The sequence below is a fragment of the Saimiri boliviensis genome, chromosome 8 (genome assembly GCF_048565385.1).
Source record: "Saimiri boliviensis isolate mSaiBol1 chromosome 8, mSaiBol1.pri, whole genome shotgun sequence".
Taxonomy (NCBI): domain Eukaryota; kingdom Metazoa; phylum Chordata; class Mammalia; order Primates; family Cebidae; genus Saimiri; species Saimiri boliviensis.
The window spans coordinates 64333301-64355727 of NC_133456.1; the positions used below are offsets into that span (position 1 = coordinate 64333301).

At 37.1% G+C, this 22427-nt stretch overlaps 1 protein-coding gene across 5 annotated transcripts in view; it reads right to left on the minus strand.

Annotated features, from left to right (window-relative positions):
• Positions 1-22427, minus strand: part of CNTN3 (contactin 3) — a 335565-nt gene that overhangs the window by 5475 nt on the left and 307663 nt on the right. For all 5 annotated transcript variants that reach the window (XM_039477684.2, XM_074404562.1, XM_074404559.1 and 2 more), the window contains one exon: positions 17216-17402. In XM_039477684.2, the coding sequence (XP_039333618.2) occupies positions 17216-17402 (187 nt within the window). The remainder of the gene's footprint in view (positions 1-17215; positions 17403-22427) is intronic.

Sequence of the window (22427 nt, forward strand, 5' to 3'; positions counted from 1 at the left end):
TTTAAAGTCTTTGTTTTTCAGGCTTAAATCAATTTTTGAGAAAAATAAGGCAAAACACTAAAAAGTTAATGATAATCCCATTAGAGGATTAATAAAACTCTCTGAGGTTTCTAAACTTAGATTCATAATTTAGTTCTTTTTCATGAACACTGCATTGTAAACTCATGCTAAGGGGTGAGGGTGTTAGAGGATGAATGATAGCATTTGTCAACAGCAACACAGTGCACTGGAAAAATCAGTTTCTTGTCAATAACAACAACGAACATCATATTATTCATTCATCGACAGCATCACAATTGCCCTCCGTGTTGAAATAAGTTGTATTTATAGATTTAACTACAGAATGTGATTTGGCTAACTGAATTTGTAATGGAAAAAATGATCTAAGAGATTGGCTATCCAGAGAAATTTCTAAACATCGTTGACTCATGCCATATGGGAAATACAGCTGAACTTACAGATAGGAAAAACTCAAATACATTTATGAGTCTAATGACACCAAACAAGATTGCATTCATTCTCTGCAGATTTCTTTTTCTTATTGTCTCTTTTACCACTATTCTGCGTTGCCTTTAAAATTCAGTGATGTGGGTATTCACAATGAGTTCAGACCAGCTAAGACTGTCTGAGCTGCAATGCTCTAATAACAACAACAAAAAAATTGTAGGAGCTGCTTAGGGTTGAAATACTAATGACCATGTTCTGGTTACTCAAATAATATGAACGTACAATTTTTAGAACATTTTCCAAAGCCAGTGATTCCCTGTGGCCTAACAGCAGTATAAAGGGACAGGCCTGGTTTGGTGAAGCTGAGATATACCACAGCAGGGTTTGTTCTAACAAAACGTGTGTGTTTGGAGGTTACAGAAAGTTTGAGTAATTTTGGTTAAATCACCTATGCCAACATTAGCCTTGAGGGAGATACAGCTGCAAATAGAACACTGGGGTTTATCTCACACGAGCCACAATACAGGGAGCTGAATGTGTTCAGCCTGAAATGAATACTTTTTGAAATGACAAAAAGGAAAAGAAAGAAGAAATAAGAGGGTATAATTTTATTCTTTTTGAATCATACTATTGTTTCCTAAGTGTCAGATAGTAATGTATCATTTTTGTCACATTTTGTTATTTAAAAACTTGGTTTAAGAAATATTAAACATCTATTTTAGCTTCATTTCAATAATATTCACACAATAATTAGCTTGATATGCTAGTTACATTTTGGGGCATTCTCTAAAATAAATGAATTTAATGCTGCAGTCAAAAATTTTAAATTTTAAAAATGTTCACAAATGACCTTATAATCATCTCTTACCACCACTGGTAAGAGTAACACCATTTGGGAAACCTTTGGACTAGATATACTTTCACTCATATTCAAAATGCTGTTATTATTAGTAACTAATACTTAGTAAACATCTACAATGTGTTAGGCATTGCAGAATGTGCTTTAATATCATTTACTTAATTCTCATTACATTGCATTATAATAATGCCCATTTCTGTACATATATCATCTGGACCCAGAGAGTTAAAATTTAAAAAGATTGCATAATCATGTTTATGACAGCATTATTCACAATAGCCAAATGTGGAAGCAACCCAACTGTCCATCAAAAGATGGACGGATGAACAGAATGAGGTATTTACCTATAATTGAATATTATTCGGCCTTAAAAACATAAAATTTTGACATATGTTATAAGATGGATGAACCTTGTGGACATTATGCTAAGTGAAATAAGCCAGATACCCAATGATAAATACTTCATAATTCTACTTATTTGAGATATTCAGAATAGTCAAAATTTCCTAGCGATAGAAAATAAAAAGTTGGTTGCCAGAAGCTGGTAGAGGGGAAATGGAGAATTGCTTAATGAATATAAAGTTCCAGTTCTGCAAGATGAAAAGGGTTCTAGAGATCGATTGCACAGAAATGTAAAATACTTAACACTATTGAATTGTTTGTTTTAAAATGGTTAGTTTGGTAAATTTTATGTTACGTGTACTTTACTATAATCAAAAGTTTAAAAAAGCTTGCTAAGATATACAACTAGTAAGAAGTAGTATGTGGATTCAAACTAGCTTGGTTTAAACCCTGTGCCCCTTGAGAGGATTATGCCTCTCTGCCGAACTCTCACTGTGTCGGCCTTAGCTATGGAACTTGTGTAGGCGGTCTATTGCGTGTAGGCAGACATAATTCTCCTCATTGGCATCCCATAGACATAGGACTTCACCGCAGAACTTGCTTCAACCAATGGAATGTGGGCAAAAGGGAAATAAGCCACCTCCAAGTGGCAGCTATAAAAAATCACTGAAGAGCATGGTTTGCTTTTCTCTCTTTTCTCTCTGCTATGAGATTGACATGTCTCAGAGATTGGCTCCCCCATTATTCTAGGTTCAGGAGTGAAGACAGAATGGATCAGATCTGAATCTCACTCATGATGAACATATAGTATGAATTGAAAAAAAAAAGTATAGCTTTAGGCCACTGAGGTTTAGGGGTTTGGGGTACCTTAGTCTGGACTAGCCTGATCTGATATAGCTATTAACCAGTAGTTTAGTTAGCTTTGAAACAACACAATGAACTTTTGTAAAGGTAAGGAGTCAAGTAATGAAGCAGGAATGAGCAGGAGACAGTTGAACTTCTGGGACTCCTAATTTTACTTTTTGTATTTGAATCTGCGTAGAAGTGGAACCCAGAACAGGCTGACTGAGTTCCAAATTTTAGTGGACCTAAATTAATAGTCTACATTTTGAAATTTTTTGGAAATCTTTTGTCAACATTCATATCCTACAGGTTTTTCCTGTCAATTTCTACTGCTGTCAGCATGTTAAAGTTAAAAAAAAAAAACTGGTAAAAATTAATTCTAGTAAACTGGTGACTTATCACTAGATTTATATCACAACACTAATCAATAGGATAGATGTAATTAGTTAAGTAATTTTAAGTGTTATGTAACAAAATAACTTTCTCTCTAGAGGTTTTTATTATGGTTGTTCCTTAAGCACCCATCGTGATCCTCTGTGCACTTGAGTTTCAGACTCCTCAACATCAGCTTCATAGATCTTACTTATTCTGCAGACACTTGACTGAAAACAAGTGATTACTATCATATAACCAAGATTAGATGAAGCCGGGAAGCTGGGAATATAAGGCATGTTTATCTACAGGAACATGGCTAAATTGTGGTGTTCATCACAATGGAATATCATCCATGGGCAGTTATGATACAGTATACAGGTAACCAAATACACAGCATAACCTCCACTCTATAAGAGAAACTTTCAGAGAATCGAAGTCTGGAATGAAACAAAAATAGTATTAATCATGATATTTCTGAGTGAAAGTATTATGAGTGATTTTTTTCTCTATAATTTTTTTCCCCAGATTTTCTACAATGAATGTGTTCCATCATTCTACTATAAGGACACATGCACACGAATGTTCATAGCAGCACTGTTCACAATAGCAAGGACCTGGAACCAACCCAAATGCCCACTGATGATAGACTGGATAGGGAAAATGTGGTACATATACACCATGGAATATTATGCAGCCATCAAAAACGATGAGTTCACGTCCTTTGTAGGGACATGGATGAACCTGGAAACCATCATTCTCAGCAAACTGACACAAGAGCAGAAAATCAAACACTGTATATTCTCGCTCATAGGTGGGTGTTGAACAATGAGAACACATGGACACAGGGAGGGGAGCACTACACACTGGGGTCCGTTGGGGGGAAATGGGGGAGGGGCAGGGGGGTGGGGAGGTGGGAAGAGATAGCATGGGGAGAAATGACAGATACAGGTGAGGGGACGGAAGGCAGCAAAGCACACTGCCATGTGTGTACCTATGCAACAATCTTGCATGTTTATCACATGTACCCCAAAACCTAAAATGCAATAAAAAAAAAAAAAAGAAAAAAAAAAAGTTGTTGTAACCAGTAGCTAAAAGTTACACTTTGCACTTAGACTTCACTTGAGATGACTATTAACATTTGTAACTAAGTTGCTTAAACATGTGGCATTGTGCCACAATCATGTAATCAAAAGCAAATGCCAATTCTGTGCCCTCCCTGCCTCACCAAAAATAAGAAACAGTTGTTTTGGAATCACTGAAAACTACTATAAACAGATCTAATTTCTTATCAAAAGAAATGACACAATGTTTTAAAACACAACCAAAACATCTACCTTTTAACTCATCTGAATCCCAACCTACAAGGCCAGGCAAGGTCTTTCTTTGATTTTTGGTTTCAGTGTCTGGGAACTTCCTTGATCAAAAGTTCTCCTTTGCATCAATTGTCTAGAGCAGGGGTGTCCAATCTTTTGGCTTCCCTGGCTCACAACAGAAGAAGAAGAGCTGTTTGGTGCTGCACATAAAATGCACTAACACTAACAGTAGCTGATGAGCTTTAAAAAAAAAATCACAAAATAATCTCAGTGTTTTAAGAAAGTTTACGAATATGTGTTGGGCTGCATTGAAAGTCGTCCTGAGCCACACGTGGCCCGCCGGCTGTGGGTTGGACACTCTTGGTCTAGATCTTGGTCACGGGCAAGAGAGGCAGATTTTCAAAAAAGTGTCGAGGCTCTTACAAAACAAAGTTCCTAAGTTTTACACATTTACTTAGAGATTTTACCTGATTCTGTATTGGCAGAAACTTCCTGTTTGAGTACGGTAAAGTTTAAAATTATATTGTTATCTTTGTTTTCTTTCTTCAGAATTTACAAATCCAGGAATAACTGTGCTGAAGCACACAGACAAGGAAAAAAACCTCTTAAATCTAAGGAATGCACATTAACGGGCTTGTATTCCATTATCATATGCGTGATATTTGGTACGTCATATAGAAACATGATTAGGTCACATGCACTGTGGAATGTGATGCACAGAAAAGCCAACAAATAGCATTTGGTCACCTGCAGAAAAATTCCCTTTTAATCTTCCCATGGCTTGAAGAAAATGTTAGACTGAGGTCTAGCAGGTCTTTAATATCCCCTCCATACTAACATCATAAACAAAGAGGGAGTGGGCTTGGAGATTTCTATAGGCAAGAAAATGTTCTTAGCATTTAAAAAGGAGGGTGGACTGTTTTCATTGTACTTATTAAACTTATTATTTGTATTATTAAATTGTATTATTAATTTTTTCACTGTATTATTAAACTTCTTATTTGGTTAACATTTATTTACGGCAATGATACTGGTTCTCCATTTCTCAGATAAAAATGTATCTAAAAATAGTAGGTCAATTTTTAAGAAAAAATAGTAGGTAAACATTAACAGGAAAGGGTGAAAGAAATGGAAAACTAGGTGGATCACAGATGAAATTTGGGAAACTGTGCAATAATGTGTACCCTGAGCCAAAATCTAGACCGGACAATTATACAATTAAGTATATATATGAAAATTTTATTACTTCTAAATTATTGTTTGAGGTAGGATTAGTCATTTAATAAAAATCCTCTGAAATACTCCGACTCATTCTTAAAGTGCTTGCCTTATTCACATTTCCTTTTCACTTCCTTGAGACACACCTACTTGGAACTGATCATAGTAAACGGGAGGCAGGGCTAGACTGCAGCTCTGACTCAGACAGACAGAGCAATGTGTGGAGGCTTGCACTGTGCATTTTAGCTCCAAAATGACTGGAGGAATAAAACAGGAAACCCAAGAGGACCCAAAGACCCTCTGAAGGAAGCGGATTGCTCCTGCAAGACCCAGGAGACACCCCAAATATTCTGAGTGCTCAAACTGTGGAAGTGGGAGAGGTCCTCCACCCCCAAACACAACCCCCCACTGGGGAAACTGAGGTCAAGTTTATGCAAGAAGATTCTGACCTTACCTGGAGCTGAGAGCTGAGTTACTTTAGAGAGCTGAGCAAAATACAAGGGTAGAGAAAGCAGTGGAAGTGGCTCTGTGAGTTAGCTGGGTCCCCAAGCAGGCCATTTCTCCCTGGCATCACAAGGATCCTTCAGGAGGGTGGGCAGAGGCATGGCCAAAACACCACAAGGAGAAGGAAATCTCCAGCTGAGCTTTGTAACAATTTGAACTGGTTGAGAAGCCTTCTGGCCAGAACTTGAGAGAGGGAGTTAATTTGGTGTGCAGATTTCATAGGTTGGGGAAGAATTAGGGCCTCTTTCTTCCCCAGCTGGGAGGTAAGTAGCCTGGGGAAACTTCTCATCCCTGCCTGTCCACTGCTTGAAAACAGACTTGGTGCTGTCAGTGGGGACATGGTGGAAGTGAGACTGGACCTTTGGATTGTGTGGGAGCTGCATGAGGCCTGTGACTACTGGCTTTCCTCTACTTCCCATATAACCCAAATGACTCAGCAGAGGCAGCCATAATCCTCCTAGGTGCATAACTCCATTGACCTGGGAACCTCATTCCTATTCCCCATAGCAGCCACAGAAGGACCTGCCCCAGGAGAGTCTGAGCTCAGACACACCTAGTCCTGCCCCAACCTGTGGTCCTTTCCTACCCACCCTGGTAACTGAACACAAAGGGCATATACTCTTGGGAGTCCTAGGGCCCTGCCCACCAATGGTTCCTCTCCATATTACCATAGCTGATGCTGTCTACAAAGCACCACCTTGCAGCAGGAGGCCAACTAGCACAAAAATAGAGCACTAAACCACCAAAGCCAAGAACCCTCACAGAGTCTATTTCACAGTGCTGCCACCTCCACTGGAACAAGTGCTGGTATCTTGTGCTATAAACTCAGTTTAAAATGGTTTACATCACAGGACTCTATGCTATGCAGACAATTCCCAGTACCAGCCTGAGCTGGTAGACATGCTGGGCGACTAGACCCAGAAGAGAGATAACAATCACTACAGGTTGGTTTTCACAAAGTCACACCCATAGGAAAATGAGGCAAGTATTATATCAAGAGAACACACGGTGAGACAAAAGAATCTGAACAACAGCCTTCAGCCCTAGACTTTCCCTCTGAGAGAGCCTACACAAATGAGAAGAAACCAGAAACCAACTCTGGTAATATGACAAGACAAGGTTCTTTAATACCACCAAAAAAAAAAAAAAAATCACACAAGCTCACCAGCAATGGATCCAAATCAAGAAGAAATTTCTGACTTACCAGAAAAAAGAATTCAGTAGGTTAGTTATTAAGCAAATCAGGGAAGCACCAGAAAAATCAGGGAAGCTCCAGTCTCACTGGAGTGAGACTCCATCTTAAAACAAACAAACAAATAAACATACACTGCTAAAAGGAACTCTAAATCTTGAAACAAATCCTGGAAATACATCAAAAGAGAACCTCTTTAAAGCATAAATCTCACAGGATCTATAAAACAAAAATACAATTTAAAAAAAAAAGAAGGCACACAGGCAACAAATAGCAAGATGAATGAAATAGTACCTCACACCTCAATACTAATGTTGAATGTAAATGGCCTAAATGTTCTACTTAAAAGATACAGAATTACAGAATGGATAAGAATTCACCAACCAACTATCTGCTGCCTTCAAGAGACACACCTAATACATAAATACTCACATGAACTTAAAGTAAAGGGCAGGAAAAAAGCATTTCATGCAAATGGGAATGAAAAGCAAGCAGGAGTAGCTATTCTTATATCAAACAAAACAAACTTTAATGCAACTGCAGTTTAAAAAGACTAAGAGGGACATTATATAATGGTAAAAGGCCTTGTCCAACAGGAAAATATCACAATCCTAAACATATATGCACCTAACACTGGATGTCCCAAATTTATAAAACAATTACTACTAGACCCAAGAAATGAGATGGACAGCAACACAGTAACAGTGGAGGCCTTCAATACTCCACTGACAGCACTAGACAGGCCATCAAGACAGAAAGTTAACAAAGAATCAATGGATGTAAACTATACCTTGGAACAAATGGACTTAACACTTATATATAGAACATTCCATCCAACAACCACAAAATACACATTCTATTCGACAATGAATAGAACTTTCTCCAAGATAGATCAAATAATAGGTCACAAAATGAACTTTAATAAATTTAAGAAAATTGAAATTATATTATGCACTCTCTCAGACCACAGTGGAATAAAACTGGAAACAGACTCCAAAAGGAACCTTTAAAACCATACAAATACATGAAAAGTAACCTGCTCCTGAGTGATCATTGGGTCAAAAATGAAATCAAGATGGAAATTTAAAAATTCCTCAAACTGAACATTAATAGTGACACAACCTACAAAAACCTCTGGGATACAGCAAAGGCAATGCTAAGAGGAAAGTTCATAGCCCTAAACACCTCCATAAAAAAGACTTAAAGAGCACAAACTGACAATCTAAGATCACACCTCAAGGAACTAGAGAAACAAGAACAAACCAAAGCCAAATGCAGCAGAAGAAAGGAAAAATCAAGATCAGAGCAGAACTAAATAAATTTAAACAAACAAAAAATACAAAAGATAAATGAAACAAAAATCTAGTTCTTCAAAAAGATAAATAAAATTGACAGACCACTGGCAAGATTAATCACGGAAAGAGAGAAAATCCAAATAACCTCACTAAGAAATGATATGGAAGATATTGCAAAAGACACCACAAAAATACAAAAGATCATTCAAGGCAACTATGAACCCCTTTACTGACACAACATAGAAAACCTAGAAGAGATGGGTAAATTCCTGGAAAGATACAACCCTCCTAGCTTAAATCAGGAAGAATTAGATACTCTGAACAGACCAATAACAATTATTTAGATTGTAATGGTAATTAAAAAATGACCAACTAAAAAAGTCCAGGACCACACAGATTCACAGCAGAATTCTACCAGACATTCAAAGAACTGGTACCAATCCTGTTGATACTATTCCACAAGATAAAGAGGAAACCCTCCCTAATTGATTCTATGAAGTCAGCATCATCCTAATATGAAAACCAGGAAAGGACATAACTGAAAAAGAAAACTACAGACCAATATCCCTGATAAACATGGATGCTAACATCCTTAACAAAATACTAGCTAACAGAATCCAATAACATATCAAAAAAATAATCCACCATGATCAAGTGGGTTTCACACCAGGGATGCAGGGATGGTTTAACATATCCAGGTCAATAAATGTGATACACCACATAATCAAAATTAAAAACACAAATCACATGATCATCTCAGTAGATGCAGAAAAAGCATTTGACAAAATCCAGCATTGCTTTATGATTAAAACTCTCAGGAGAATTGGCATACAAGGGACATACCTTAATGTAATAAAAGCCACCTATGACAAACCCACAGCCAATTATATTGAATGGTGAAACGTTGTAAGTATTCCCTCTGAGAACTGGAACAAGACAAAGATGCCCACTCTCACCACTCCTCTTCAACTTAGTATTGAAAGTCCTAGCCAGAGCAAGCAGACAAGAAAAAGAAATAAAGGGCATCCAAATTGGTAAAGAGGAAGTCAAACTGTCACTGTTTGCTGATGATATGATCATTTACCTCGAAAACCCTAAAAAGTCCTCCAGAAAGCTCCCAGAACTAATAAAATAATTCAGCAAAGTTTTTAGATACAAGATTAATATACACAAATCAGTATTTCTTCTATACACCAATAGCAACCAAGCAGAGAATCAAATCAAGAACTCAACCCCTTTTACAGTAGCTGAATTAAAAAAAAACAAAACAACAACAACAACAACAACAAAACCATTTAGGAGTATATATAACCAAGAAGGTGAAAGACCTCTACAAGGAAAACTACAAAATGCTGCTGAAAGAAATCACAGATGACACAAACAAATGGAAACACATTCCATGCTCATGGATGGTTACAATCAATATTGTAAAAATGATCATACTGCTGAAAGCAATCTACAAATTGAGTGCAATTCCCATCAAAATATCACCATATTCTTCACAAAATTAGAAAAAATAATTCTAAAATTCATATGGAAACAAAAAAGAGCCTGCATAGCCAAAGCAAGACTAAGCAAAAAGAACGAATCTAGAAGCATCACATTACCTGATTTCAAACTATACTATAAGGCTATAGTCACCAAAACAGCTTGGTATTGGTACAAAAATAGGCACATAGACCAAGGGAACAGTATAGAGAACCTGGAAATAAACACAAATACTTAAAGCCAAGTGATCTTTGACAAAGAAAACAAAAACATAAAGTGGGGAAGGACCACTTTTTCAACAAATGGTGCTGGGATAATTGGCTAGCCACAGGTAGGAGAATGAAACTGTATCCTTATCTCTCACCTTATGCAAAAATCAACTCAAGATGGATTAAGGACTTAAATCTAAGACCTGAAACTATAAAAATTCTAGAAGATAACATTGCAACAACCCTTCTAGACATTAGCTTAGGCAAGAATTTCATGACCAAGAACCCAAAAGCAAATGCAACAAAAACAAAGATAAATAGCTAGGGCTTCATTCAACTAAAGAATTTTGCACAGGAAAAGGAACATTCAGCAGAATAAACAGACAACCTACAGAGTGGGAAAAAATCTTCACAGTCTCTTCATCTGACAAAGGACTAACATCCAGAATTTACAACAAACTCAAGCAAATTAGCAGCAGAAACAAACAAACAAACAAACAAACAATCCCATACAAAAGTGGACAAAGGACATGAACAGACAATTCTCTAAATAAAATATACAAATGGCCAACAAATATACGAAAAAATACTCAACATCACTAATGATCAGGGAAATACAAATCAAAACCACAATGCAATACCATTGCAAGAATGGCCATCAACAAAAAATCAAAAAACAGTAGATGTTGGCGTGGATGCAGTGATCAGGGAACACTTCTACACTGATGTGGGAATGTAAACTAGTACAACCACTATGGAAAACAGTGTGGAGATTCTTTGATGAAAAAAGGAGAACTACCATTTGATCAGCAATCCCATTACTGGGTATCTACCCAGAAGAAAATATGTCATTATATGAAAGAGATATTTGCACACACATGTTTATAGCAGCACAATTTGCAGTTGCAAAATGGTGGAACCAACCCGAATGTCCATCAATCAACAAGTGAATAAAGAAACTGTGGCATATACAGATGATGGAATATTACTCAGCCATAAAAAGGAATGAATTAATGGCATTTGCAGTGCCCTGGATGAAACTTCAGACTATTATTCTAAATGAAGTAACTCAGCAATGGAAAACCAAGCAGCGTATGTTCTCACTGATATGTGGGAGCTAAGCTATGACTATGCAAAGGCATAAGAACGGTACAATGGACTTTGGGGACCTGGGGGAAGGTTTGGAGGGGTTGAGGAATAAGAGGCAACAAATAGGGTGCAGTGTATATCGCTTGGTGATAAGAACTTACTCATGTAACCAAACACCACCTGTACCCCACTAACCTAAGCAAAAATATAAAATAAAATAAAAAATAATAAAATAAAAGTCACAACAGTTGAACTTACAGAAATAGAGAGTAGAAGGATGATTACCAGGGGCTGGGAAGGGTAGTAATGGGTTTGGGGTGGGGTGGGGGTGGTAAGTGGAGATTAATGGGGACAAAAAAATAGAAAGAATAAATAAGACCTACTATTTGATAGCATAACAGGGTGGCAATAGTCAATAATAACTGTACTGTACATTTTAAAATAAAGAGTGTAATTATGTTGTTTGCAATTCAATCGCTAAATGTTTGAGGGGATGGATACTCCATTCTTCATGATGTGCTTATTTCACATTGCATATCTGTATCAAAGCATATCACGTACCCCATAAATATCTATACCTACAATGTACCCACAAAAATTTAAAAACAAACAAAAAAATAAAAAAATGTATTTTTTCAAAAGGCACACCTACTTGATTTCTTTGAATTCAAGTAACTGATTTTGGCTCCACTTACATGGATGAGCATTTCATTTAGAAAAGCAAAAACTAAAATACAAAAGTGATTGTATCATTCGGTATTCCTCTATTTCTCCAAGTGTACTCACACATACAATAATCAGTGAAGACATAAAAAGAGTACCCTTATTCCAAGGGAGTCTGGGCATATGTTCCAGGCCAGGCCAGGCCAGTTTTTCTCACAACTGGAAACAACAATTGGTTGTTCATCCAAAATAAATCAATGAGAAGCCTACTTAGTTCCGAGTACAAAAACCAGAAAGAAGCTGCCCACCTTTCCCAGTGTTTTTGGCCGAGAGACAACAGTCCTTTTGAGATGCTGGTGGCAATCTTTCTACCACAAAGAGAGAACTTGGTTAGAGTGATGCTGCTATGGAGCAGAGACAGCGATGGAGAGAGTCATTGTTCAACAAATACTTATTGGGACTGACTATGAAACACTGGAGTAGAGCTCTGGGGACAGAGCAATGATCAAACCAGGCCAAAGCTCTGCCCTGAAGGAGCTGATGCTGCGGCTAAGGTAGGACAGGGAGACAATGATGTAATGAGTACGAGATACTGTACATGGGGTAGCTCTGAGACTATGCACAAGGATAAAGCAGGGAAGGAGAGGAGGGTGTCAGGAATGGTGGAGCTGTATGTAGTCGGGTTGCAACCAGGTGCTATCCGAGTGATGACCTGGAAGAAATGGGCTAGTGTGTTTTGTGAGTATTTGGAGGAAGAGCTTTCGAGATACAGGAAACAGTGCATGCAGAGGTCCTGAAGTAAAGTGTAATGAGCAAGGTGGAAAATAATAGGAAATGAGTCAGAGCAGAGATTAGGGAATGGATTGCATAAGGCCTCGTTGGGCATTTTAAGGATTTAGCATTTATCTGTAGTGGGAATGGGAAGCAACAAAAAGGTTCTGAACGAGGGGTGGGGGGGGTGACATTATCAGGATGTCAAGGCAAAGGCAAAAACAGGATGAACAGTGAGAGGACATTGCCCTGATCTACAGGAGAGAGCTGGAGGCAGCTTGCCTTGGTGTGGCAACAGTGTAAGACGTGGTATATGTTTGTTTGTTTTGTTTTTGAGACTCTGTTGCTCACACTGAACTGCAGTGGCACAATCATAGTTCACTGTAGCTCTGATCTCCCAGGCTCAAGCAATCCTCCCACCTCAGCCTCCCAAGTAGCTGGGACTACAGGCACATGCCACCACATCCAGTTATTTTCTTATATTTTTCTCTGATTCAGCATAGTGAGACAGAGTGTCACTATGTTGCCTAGGCTGGTCTCAAACTCCTGGGCTCAAGCAATCTTTCCACCTTGGCCTCCGAAAGTGTTGGGATTACAGGGGTGAGCTCCCATGCCTGGCTGGAAGTGATAAATTCTTGATAAATCTAGAAGTAAGATTTAGTTAAGGGTATGAAAGAAAAACACTAGAGGGTGACTGAGATTTTTGGCTTGAGAAACTGAAACAATGGAGTGAAATTTACGGAAATGGGGACTATTACAGAAGAGAGAGGATTTAAATGGGCTGGAAGGAGCAACCAAGAATTCAGTTTTATTCCATTTGAGATCTTACTACGTGATTCTGGTGGGTGTTGTTTGAATGTCTGTATCCATTCATACTGAATGTCAGAATTATCACTTGACTTTTTGATGATGCAAAGCAGAATATTTATCCTACAGATTATTTCTTGCAAACTCTGCACATAAATTCTCACTGTTTCTTTTTAGAAACTAACACATCTTATCATTTTTAAGCCATCTGAAAATTTTCCTCATCAGTCCCTTGAGATGGAAAATGCTATTAAGAGTTCACTCTCTTTCGTTGGCAAGTGACAGAAACCCATCTTAGATTACTTAAAGAGGCGAATTAGTGTTTAACTTAAAAATGCTTTTAAAAAAACACAAGTATTTAGATATCAAAAATTAAGTGTTTAATGGAAGCTACAGTACTTAACTTGAGAATCCTTGTGTTATTTTACATTAATCAGAAATGCCATCTAAAATCTGTACTGATTTAAAGCCGTGCATACAAAATTCCATAATGATGAGTACATGAAACTCGCAAATTTTAGGTGAGATGGCAAAAGACTGCAGCATGTTTTGAATTCACAATGTGCAGTCAAGAGGAAGTACATTTGAGGTTCAACTTGCTTTTTTAGGTTTCATTCATCCATTCAATACTTAATATGCTGCTCTTACGTGCTGGCTTGATGCTGGGCACTGTGGCTGGGTAAATAAGACACAGAAGGACTCTTTCCCTGTAAAATTTAGAATCCATAGGGGAAGAGAGATAGCAAGCAAGTAATCAAAAGTGTTATTTTAGCTCTTTATGCTCAAGGCAGAGGAATAATTCTCTTCATAGTTCTAATCACAAGAGCCTTACCAAAATTTTTAAATAGGATTTGCAGTTAAACCATGTCAAAGCTTAGGATGACTATTAAGAGCTACCAGTAACAATACTATTAATCGCTTTAAGAGATTCTGTTTTACTTGTAATTTTGGTACATATTTAAAAATTATTAACATAAAACTTAAAAATTAACATATGTTCTTTACATGCCATTTTAGGATGATTGGGGATTTTTAATGATCTATATGAATTTCCCACCCAACATAGGAAATTGTCTGTAATAGCATCTACAGATCAACCTAAAGATTCCAATTGAACTGTGGCAATAGCAGAGCATTGTTTTTGAGAGATTTCATTTAGTTGCTAGAATTCCCATAAGCTTAAGCGTCATGGGAATTCATTCATGGTCATTCATAGAAGCTATGACCACCTGTGATCATCTTACCCAGTTCCTAAGCATAGAGCAAAATCACAATAAATAAAAATATTAAATGAGTGATGTAATTCTAACAATATGGCTGAAAGAGAGGAAACCATAGTGTTTAAAACTATGGATTTGGTTGCCCATCCTATTATTTACTCTGCAATCTGAGTACAGTTATATGACCTCCATATGCCTCAGCTTCCTCCTCTCTAAAGTAAGCATACTAATACCTTCATGTCATGATAATGCTTTGGGAATTAAGAATCAGTACATGAAAATCACTTAGAACCATGGAAATTGCTCAGTAAGTGTCAATCATAATTATCATCATCAGTGTTATGTGCAAATTTCTACTTTAGATTGGGTATTTATATGCTATCTATAAATTATAAAGCAATTTTGGTTCTTTTTAAAATTTTAATTCATTCATTGTAGGTTATCATGACATTTCTATTGATTTCCAATCAATCTCTTCCTTCTGTCTTATCAATTCACTAAGTTCTTTACTGATTCCACTATGATGTTATACTATCTTTTAAAATCATAATTTCCTAGCAAGTAATCACATCATTATTAAGTCAGAGAAAAAAGCCAGATAAACTTGTTTGCATATATTTTTGCAATCAGAACTTTTGATTGATGCTGTGTTTAGAATATATAAATAATGATGTATATTTAGACCATATTAATTCAGTAAGAATTATTGAGACAACCAAACATATTCGGCAAAAAGTTGTAAATACAGAATTTTGTTTCTGTATTTCCAAACCCATGTGCTCCTTGGTCTAATAGCAACTAAGTGGTATGAAAAAGAGATAGATCAGACTTCCCCTAATAGTTAGATAAGGACCATGTTAAATTGGTGCATTAGTTGGTTGCTTACAAATAGGTCTTGCTATAGAAAATCAAATGGTTCGTTGCTAAACTTGGGCTCCGCAATGCTCACTGTACTAGCCAATTGTTAGCCACACTCTTTTTTCTATAGATAATCAAAAGATCAACACACAAACCTCTCTAATAAGATCTACACCGGTTAATTAATATCACAAATAGTAGAATTACATCTTACATTACTTTAAGTTAACCATAAAAATCACTAGCCAATCATATTCAATTGCATATTATTGGAGTTCTTTGCAATTTTAGACAAAAAAAGTATGTTTTCAAAAACAATGGAAATGATATATGGAAACAGAAATGCATCAGTGAAATTAGCAACCAAGCATAAAAACTATCTTATTCTTACCAAAAGATAGTTAAGCAAATATTTTTATTCAATTATGAAATTTGAGGCTGGGCTTGGTGGCTCACGCCTATAAACCAGCATTTTGGGAAGCCGAGGCAGGCGGATCACAAAGTCAAGAGATCAAGACCATCCTGGCCAACAAGGTGAAACCCTGTCTCTACTAAAAACTAGAAAAGTTAACTGGGCGTGGTGGCACATGCCTGTAGTCCCAGCTACTTGAGAGGCTGAGGCAGGAGAATCGCTTGAATCTAGGAGGTGGAGGTTGCAGTGAGCTGAGATTGTACCACTGTACTCCAGCCTGGATGACACAGTGAGACTCTGTCTCAACAACAACAACAACAACAAAAAAAAAAAAAAAAAGAGAGAGAGAAAGAAATATGAAAATAAATTAAGAAAACAATTTTCTGCAAGTAAAAGTGTCACTGCTTGTAAATTACCTAATCCCTTCAAGCCATGCTTTCATCACCTTCAGAATAGAGATAATAAGAGCACCTACCTTGTGGGGGTAGTTATGAGGATTAAATGGCGAATGAGCATAAATTACTTAGTGTTTTCAATCACCATTAGCTATGATGAGGGCAATGACAATGGTAACTCAAACACTTGCATTGTGAGTAAGTACCTATACAACACAATGATTAAATGTATACTATGCTATTAGATTAAGTGAAATATGTGTGGAACATTCCACATTGTAAATCATTGACTTTCTTGTAGATTAATTTAATAGTAACTCATAATTGGAGCTGGAGAATTTACCTGTGAATATACAGCTAACAAAAATTCAGCTTTGAAAGCAACACTGACAACTCTGGTTAGATTTTTTAAAGTATCAGTACGTTCACATGGACCATCATCTTCTTCATCTTCTGCTGATAACCATTTAATGCACATTGCCATTTTTTTTGAATGACGTAGAAAAGAAAGGTAAAGAAGGAAAAAATCACAACTGATTCTTCAGCATTAACTTTAACTTATTCATGCTTATCAGAAATCCTCAAGCTTTGTGAAACTAAAAATACATGAAAGTAAATCCAACTAAGCTTATCATATTTTAAAAGAAAAGGGGATAGATTTAACCTAACACTGCAAACTAAGGTTTTTTTTTCAAAAGTGCACATTCATTTTCACAGGGAGTCTCTACCTAAAGATTTAGGGAAATCATGAAGACAAGGGTATATGTGGCCCTGAGTATTAAGGTTTTGGAGTTAGGTTTAGATAATCTGGTGAGATTAATGACTTGGGTTGTCCATTTCGAACAACATAGAAGGCTATCATTTTTAATGCAAACTATTTTTTTTTGTCATTCAAAGAAATCAGCGTATACTTACGCGTTTTCTTGGTGGTTGCATTAACTGTGGCACTAAAGGGCCCAGCACCAGCACTGTTGTAAGCCCGGACAGCTGTGTAATAGGCCAGGTTGCTCTTCAGGCCCCGTAGTCTGGCTGATGTCTCATTTCCTGCCACTTTCACTTTACTGGATGATTCCTCCTTTCCACCACTATTCCAGTACCGCACCTGGTGGGCAGAAGACCCCAAACATGTGAAGGCTTAACAAAATTCTGCCCTTCCCATTAAGTGATTTTCATTAAAATGGGCACTGATTGATTAATCAGATATTTACTAAAGACCTACTATTTGCTAGGTGCTGCATTAGGCTGTGTGTCAACAGCAGTGACAATAGAGAAACGGGACTCTACAAGGAGAAAAGTAGTGAAGAAAGAAATACATGAAACAGATAAATCCAAACAGAGCCAAGGGCTGAGTATGACCAGACTATGACATTATAAGTGGGAGAATGAAGGACAAATATTCATATAACTAAAACATAGAAACAAACTGTTATCATTAATATTGCCAATTTTCTATAAGTATTACTATGTTCTATAAAATTTGGCTCAAAAATGTTTATATTAAGTACAGATCATTTTTTTAAAAGGTGGAAAAGTCAAGAAAGAAATATAAAAGATAATAATCCCATTTTTCTTCTCAGTTGTGTTTTGGATTTAAGTAGTCAAAGTGCTATAAGTGAAAGAAAAGACTATCTCTATGCTAATTTGGATTTTGTAGGCACAACTACAGCACAAGGATGGAGAAGAAAAAGCGTCTAGGGTGAAGGAACAAAATGTGGAAATGTAATTGAGAAAAGAGTGAATATAAGGTTGACAGAACATGAAGGTAGCATCTACAAAAGGTAAGCAGAGAGAAAAACATTGCAAACCATATGAGAAACCCTGCTAGCAAGGAAACGTCAGCAGACCCGACGGGGGAAGGCAAGCTGGAATACGCTAATCTGAAACAAATTTTAAAATAACTCTCTTTAAAACGTCTAGATTTATTAAAGAAGAAACTGAATCTACCATGCAATGACAGAAGATTTGAAAAAAAAAAAAAAAGACCAGACAGATTTGAAAAATAAAACACAGGACTCTTAGACCCAAAATATACAATTATTAAATAAAATCAGTGACAGAATTAAGCTGAAGACTTATGGTGAAAAAGGGAACTAATTAACCCAGAACAGAGCCTATATAAAGAAATACACATTATGAAAGCAAAGTTAAGAGACACTGAGGGTAAAATGAAAAATTCTAACTGGAGTTTCAGAAGGAGAGACTGAGGAAAGAGCAATGTTCAAAGGGAAAAAGGCAGAGAAATTTCCGGAACTGAAGAAATCCAGCAATTTTCATATTATAAATTCGCTCTGAGTTTAGAGTAAGAAAAACAAAAGGCAAATTCACTCCAGAGGAGAGGGTTGTTAAGGCTGAATTGTGGTTCTCAATCATTTTTCATTGCTAGACACCTGAGAGTTGCAGACTATCTTCTGGAGCAGTCGTGGGTGACTATACCTTGGTTTGCCAGTGAGGATGTGCACGTGGGACAGGAATTAACTTCATTTCCTTGCCCAGCAGACAGGAGCAGGGGAAGGATGGTAAGGTGGATTCACACACCTGAGGCAGGGGCTTGTCTTTCTTGGTTATCAACATAGCTTTACTGCCCACAGCAAAGCCTGTGCATACTAACAATTAAATGCCGTGGAATTGTTAAATAACCTGAACATAGTTTAAAAATGCCTCCCCGAGTCCTAAGGCAGAGATTCAGCAGGCTATGTATTCAAGTCCCAATATTCTATTTATCTATGAAACATCAAAACTCCAATTTCTTGATGAGACGATACAATTTTTTTTTTCCTTTAGAATCATAAAACCATTTCACAAACCAATATATTTCCATTTGGGTAAGTAAACAGAAACACAGTTGAAAAATATCAGAATTAAAAGTATCTCTATTACTTTCAGTAATTTGGTTTTTCCAAAAAAAGAATGCTACTATTGTGGAGTCCTTAATAACACTGCATCGGAGATTTCACTTAATTTAAATTTAAAATGAAATGTAGTTTATAAAAATAATCTATTAAAATGGCATTTTCAGCCATTAAAGAGTAGGTATTAAATCAGAAGTACTCTTTTAATAGACAAAAATAATTATGTCCATACTTATAGATTTTCAAAGACAAATATTTTAATTTAGCAGTTAAACCAGACACATTTAAATAAATAGAAAGCAGGTAAAAAACGCATTAAAGGTCTTTTAGGAAGACAAATCCAGTTTTGTCTCCCACTCTTCTTCATTCTGCTCTCAGCCCCTAGGAGAGCTGACTGGTATAAACTATCATTGGTCTGGTTCCTTTGCCCTGTGGCTTCTCGCTGGGTGTAGCTTATAGGATGCTGGTGGTGGGAGGGTGGGAGGAGACAGAGGCTGGGATATTTATTCCCTTGCATTCCCCAATGCTGAACCACTATTTGGTAGGGACTATCTTTGCCTAATAAAGAATACAGCACCATTTGGGCAATCTTCACTCACAAAAGGCTATGGCTACTGCTCTCTCCAACCCTTTGACCCTCTTCAAAAGTCTGCATTATATTCACTTGAATGCATTTTTTTTTTTTGCCTGTCTTACATTTATTTCAGTATGCCTCAACTGTCTGTATCCTATTTTCCCATGTGCATTTGACTTGTGCTAGAGTGAATTCTTTGCCCAATTGCAGGCAATGAGACCTAATGCATATATCTTTAATTCCAGCGAGATTTTCATAGTGTTAAAAAAAAAAAGTACTCACATATTTGATATTTTTTTTTTTTTTTTTTTTTTTGAGACAGAGTCTCATTGTGTTGCCCAGGCTGAAGCAGCAGAGGCATGATCTCGGCTCACTGCAACCTCCACCTCCTGGGTTCAAGCAATTCTCCTGCCTCAGCCTCCCAAATAGCTAGGATTACAGGTGCCCACCACAATGCCCCACTAATTTGTGTATTTTTAGTAGAAACAGGGCTTCACCATGTTGGCCCTACTGGTCTTGAACTCCTGACCTCTGGTGATCCACCCACCTTGGCCTCCCGAAGTGCTGGGATTACAGGTGTGAGCCACCACACCAGGCCTACATCTTTTTTCATTCTAACTAAGATACTAGGAACTAAACACATTCTGTACAGCTGTTTGGAACAGGAGGCTGGAAGAAGGCACCAATGAAGTTTAAGACTGGCATTCTATTATGGCACATTAGTTACGTTCTGTTAAACTTAAAAAAAATTGATTGATTCCTCCAAAATATGCTAATCTGTATCTTTTCGAAAGTATAGACTTGTTTTAGTCATTTATCAATACCATTCTCCCAAATTTGGCTTTTTTCAAAACAGAGAAAGACTTTAAAGAAATGGACTGTAGATACCGCACTAGAACGTGGGAGCTTTCATTCCTCAGGCACCCAGGATCCATGAACTTAATAGCTTCTGCCTTTCTTCATCATGTCTGTATCTCTTGTTCCTACCCAAAAGGGCAGCAGAAAAGATCTGAGCCTGAGTGAAACGGCTTAGCTGATGAAATAAATTGGAGCCCAGGGAAATGAGCTTCTCAACTACTGCTTGGTCAAATCAGAAAGAAAATTAGTCTAGATGCTAATGATGATGTGTGCTCAGCATGCCACATGGCACATGATCAACCCTCACTGAGATGAGAGAAAGGCAGGAGCTATTAACAATTTTAAAGCCAAATTGGGGAAACTGCAACCCAGAAAGTTAGCCACATGACTGATAATTAAATACGCTGCCAAGTCCTTCTCCCCACCAAGGTTAATTTTTAAATCATCACTGAAACTAAGAAAAGACATATTTTTATCTTGGTATAATTACATAAATTATTTTGTAAGATTTTCCCAATTAGTACTTCTTTCAGCTTGTTTCCTTTTGCTTTATACTTATCAAGCATTTGGGGAAGAAATGTTTAATCGTTGTTTCCTTTCAATACTGTATTCATGCTACATTTGGACATTCTATTTGCTACTCTTTACACAAACAGGCAGGCAGCAGTGCATTTCAACCTGTAATTAATTTCAAGAAAGCCCCATTTTCCCATAGCTCTTCTCATCTTTCTGTGTCCCACTTTGATGGCAACATCAGCACGCATTAGAAACGGTGGCCACTGGGTCCCATACTGGGACTATGCTGTATTACTATATATTACTTCCCCGTTTTTTTTTTTTTTTCTTCAGTAAAATCTCATCCCAAAGCCAAATATTTAAAACAGAGAAAAGTGAAACCCGTTAAGTCTCTTTGGGCCATTTTGACAACTGCTGCTTTATCTCATTTAATTTGCAAACAATGCTGCAAGTTATATCTCTAATTTAACTGAGCCTTGGAGAGCTTTAACAACTTGCTCAAGGGCATACAGCAACAGGGTAGCAGAGGCCAAACTGCATTTATTCAATCAACATATATTTTTTGCATGCCTCCTAGATGTCAGATACTGCTCCAGGTACTTATAGATTGGGGAACAAAAAAGCCAAGTTCCTTGTCACTTGTAGAGTTTATATTCAACCTAGTAGGTCTAAACACAGGTTTGTCTAATTCTAAAATGGTGTAGACTCAACTGATCACTATGATGGCTCCATAGGGATTTTAAAATTTTCTATCTTTCAGTTAAACTCTCTAACCTGGCATGACCAATAATGGTGTAATTCTACTTTCTTATAAAACATCCTTATCTGGATGACTCCTTATCAACTTAAATTTATAGTTATGTGTCATAATGACAGAGATGTGTTCCGAGAGATGTATCATGAGACGGTTGTGGCACTGTGTGAACATCAGAGAGTACAAGTGTGCAAACCTGCCTGGTATAATCTACTACACAATTAAGCTAGATGGTGCAGCCTAGTGCTCCTAGGCTATAAACATGTACAGCATGTGACTGTACTGAATACTGTAGCCAACTGTTAACACTGGTACATTTTTGTGTATTCAAACATACCTAAACATAGTAAAGGTACAGTAAAAACACAGTATCATAATCTTACAGGACTACTGTTGTATATGTGATCTGTCTTACACTGAAATGTTATTATGTAGTACATGACTATTAAAAAATCAACATCTACCTGCCCCTAAGCCATCCAGCAACCACCACCGACTGCCAGCACTCTTGTTCTGCTTGGAATCCCACAAGTCATTCATGTATATTCTTCCATTTATTTTTCTTAAGTAAAACAC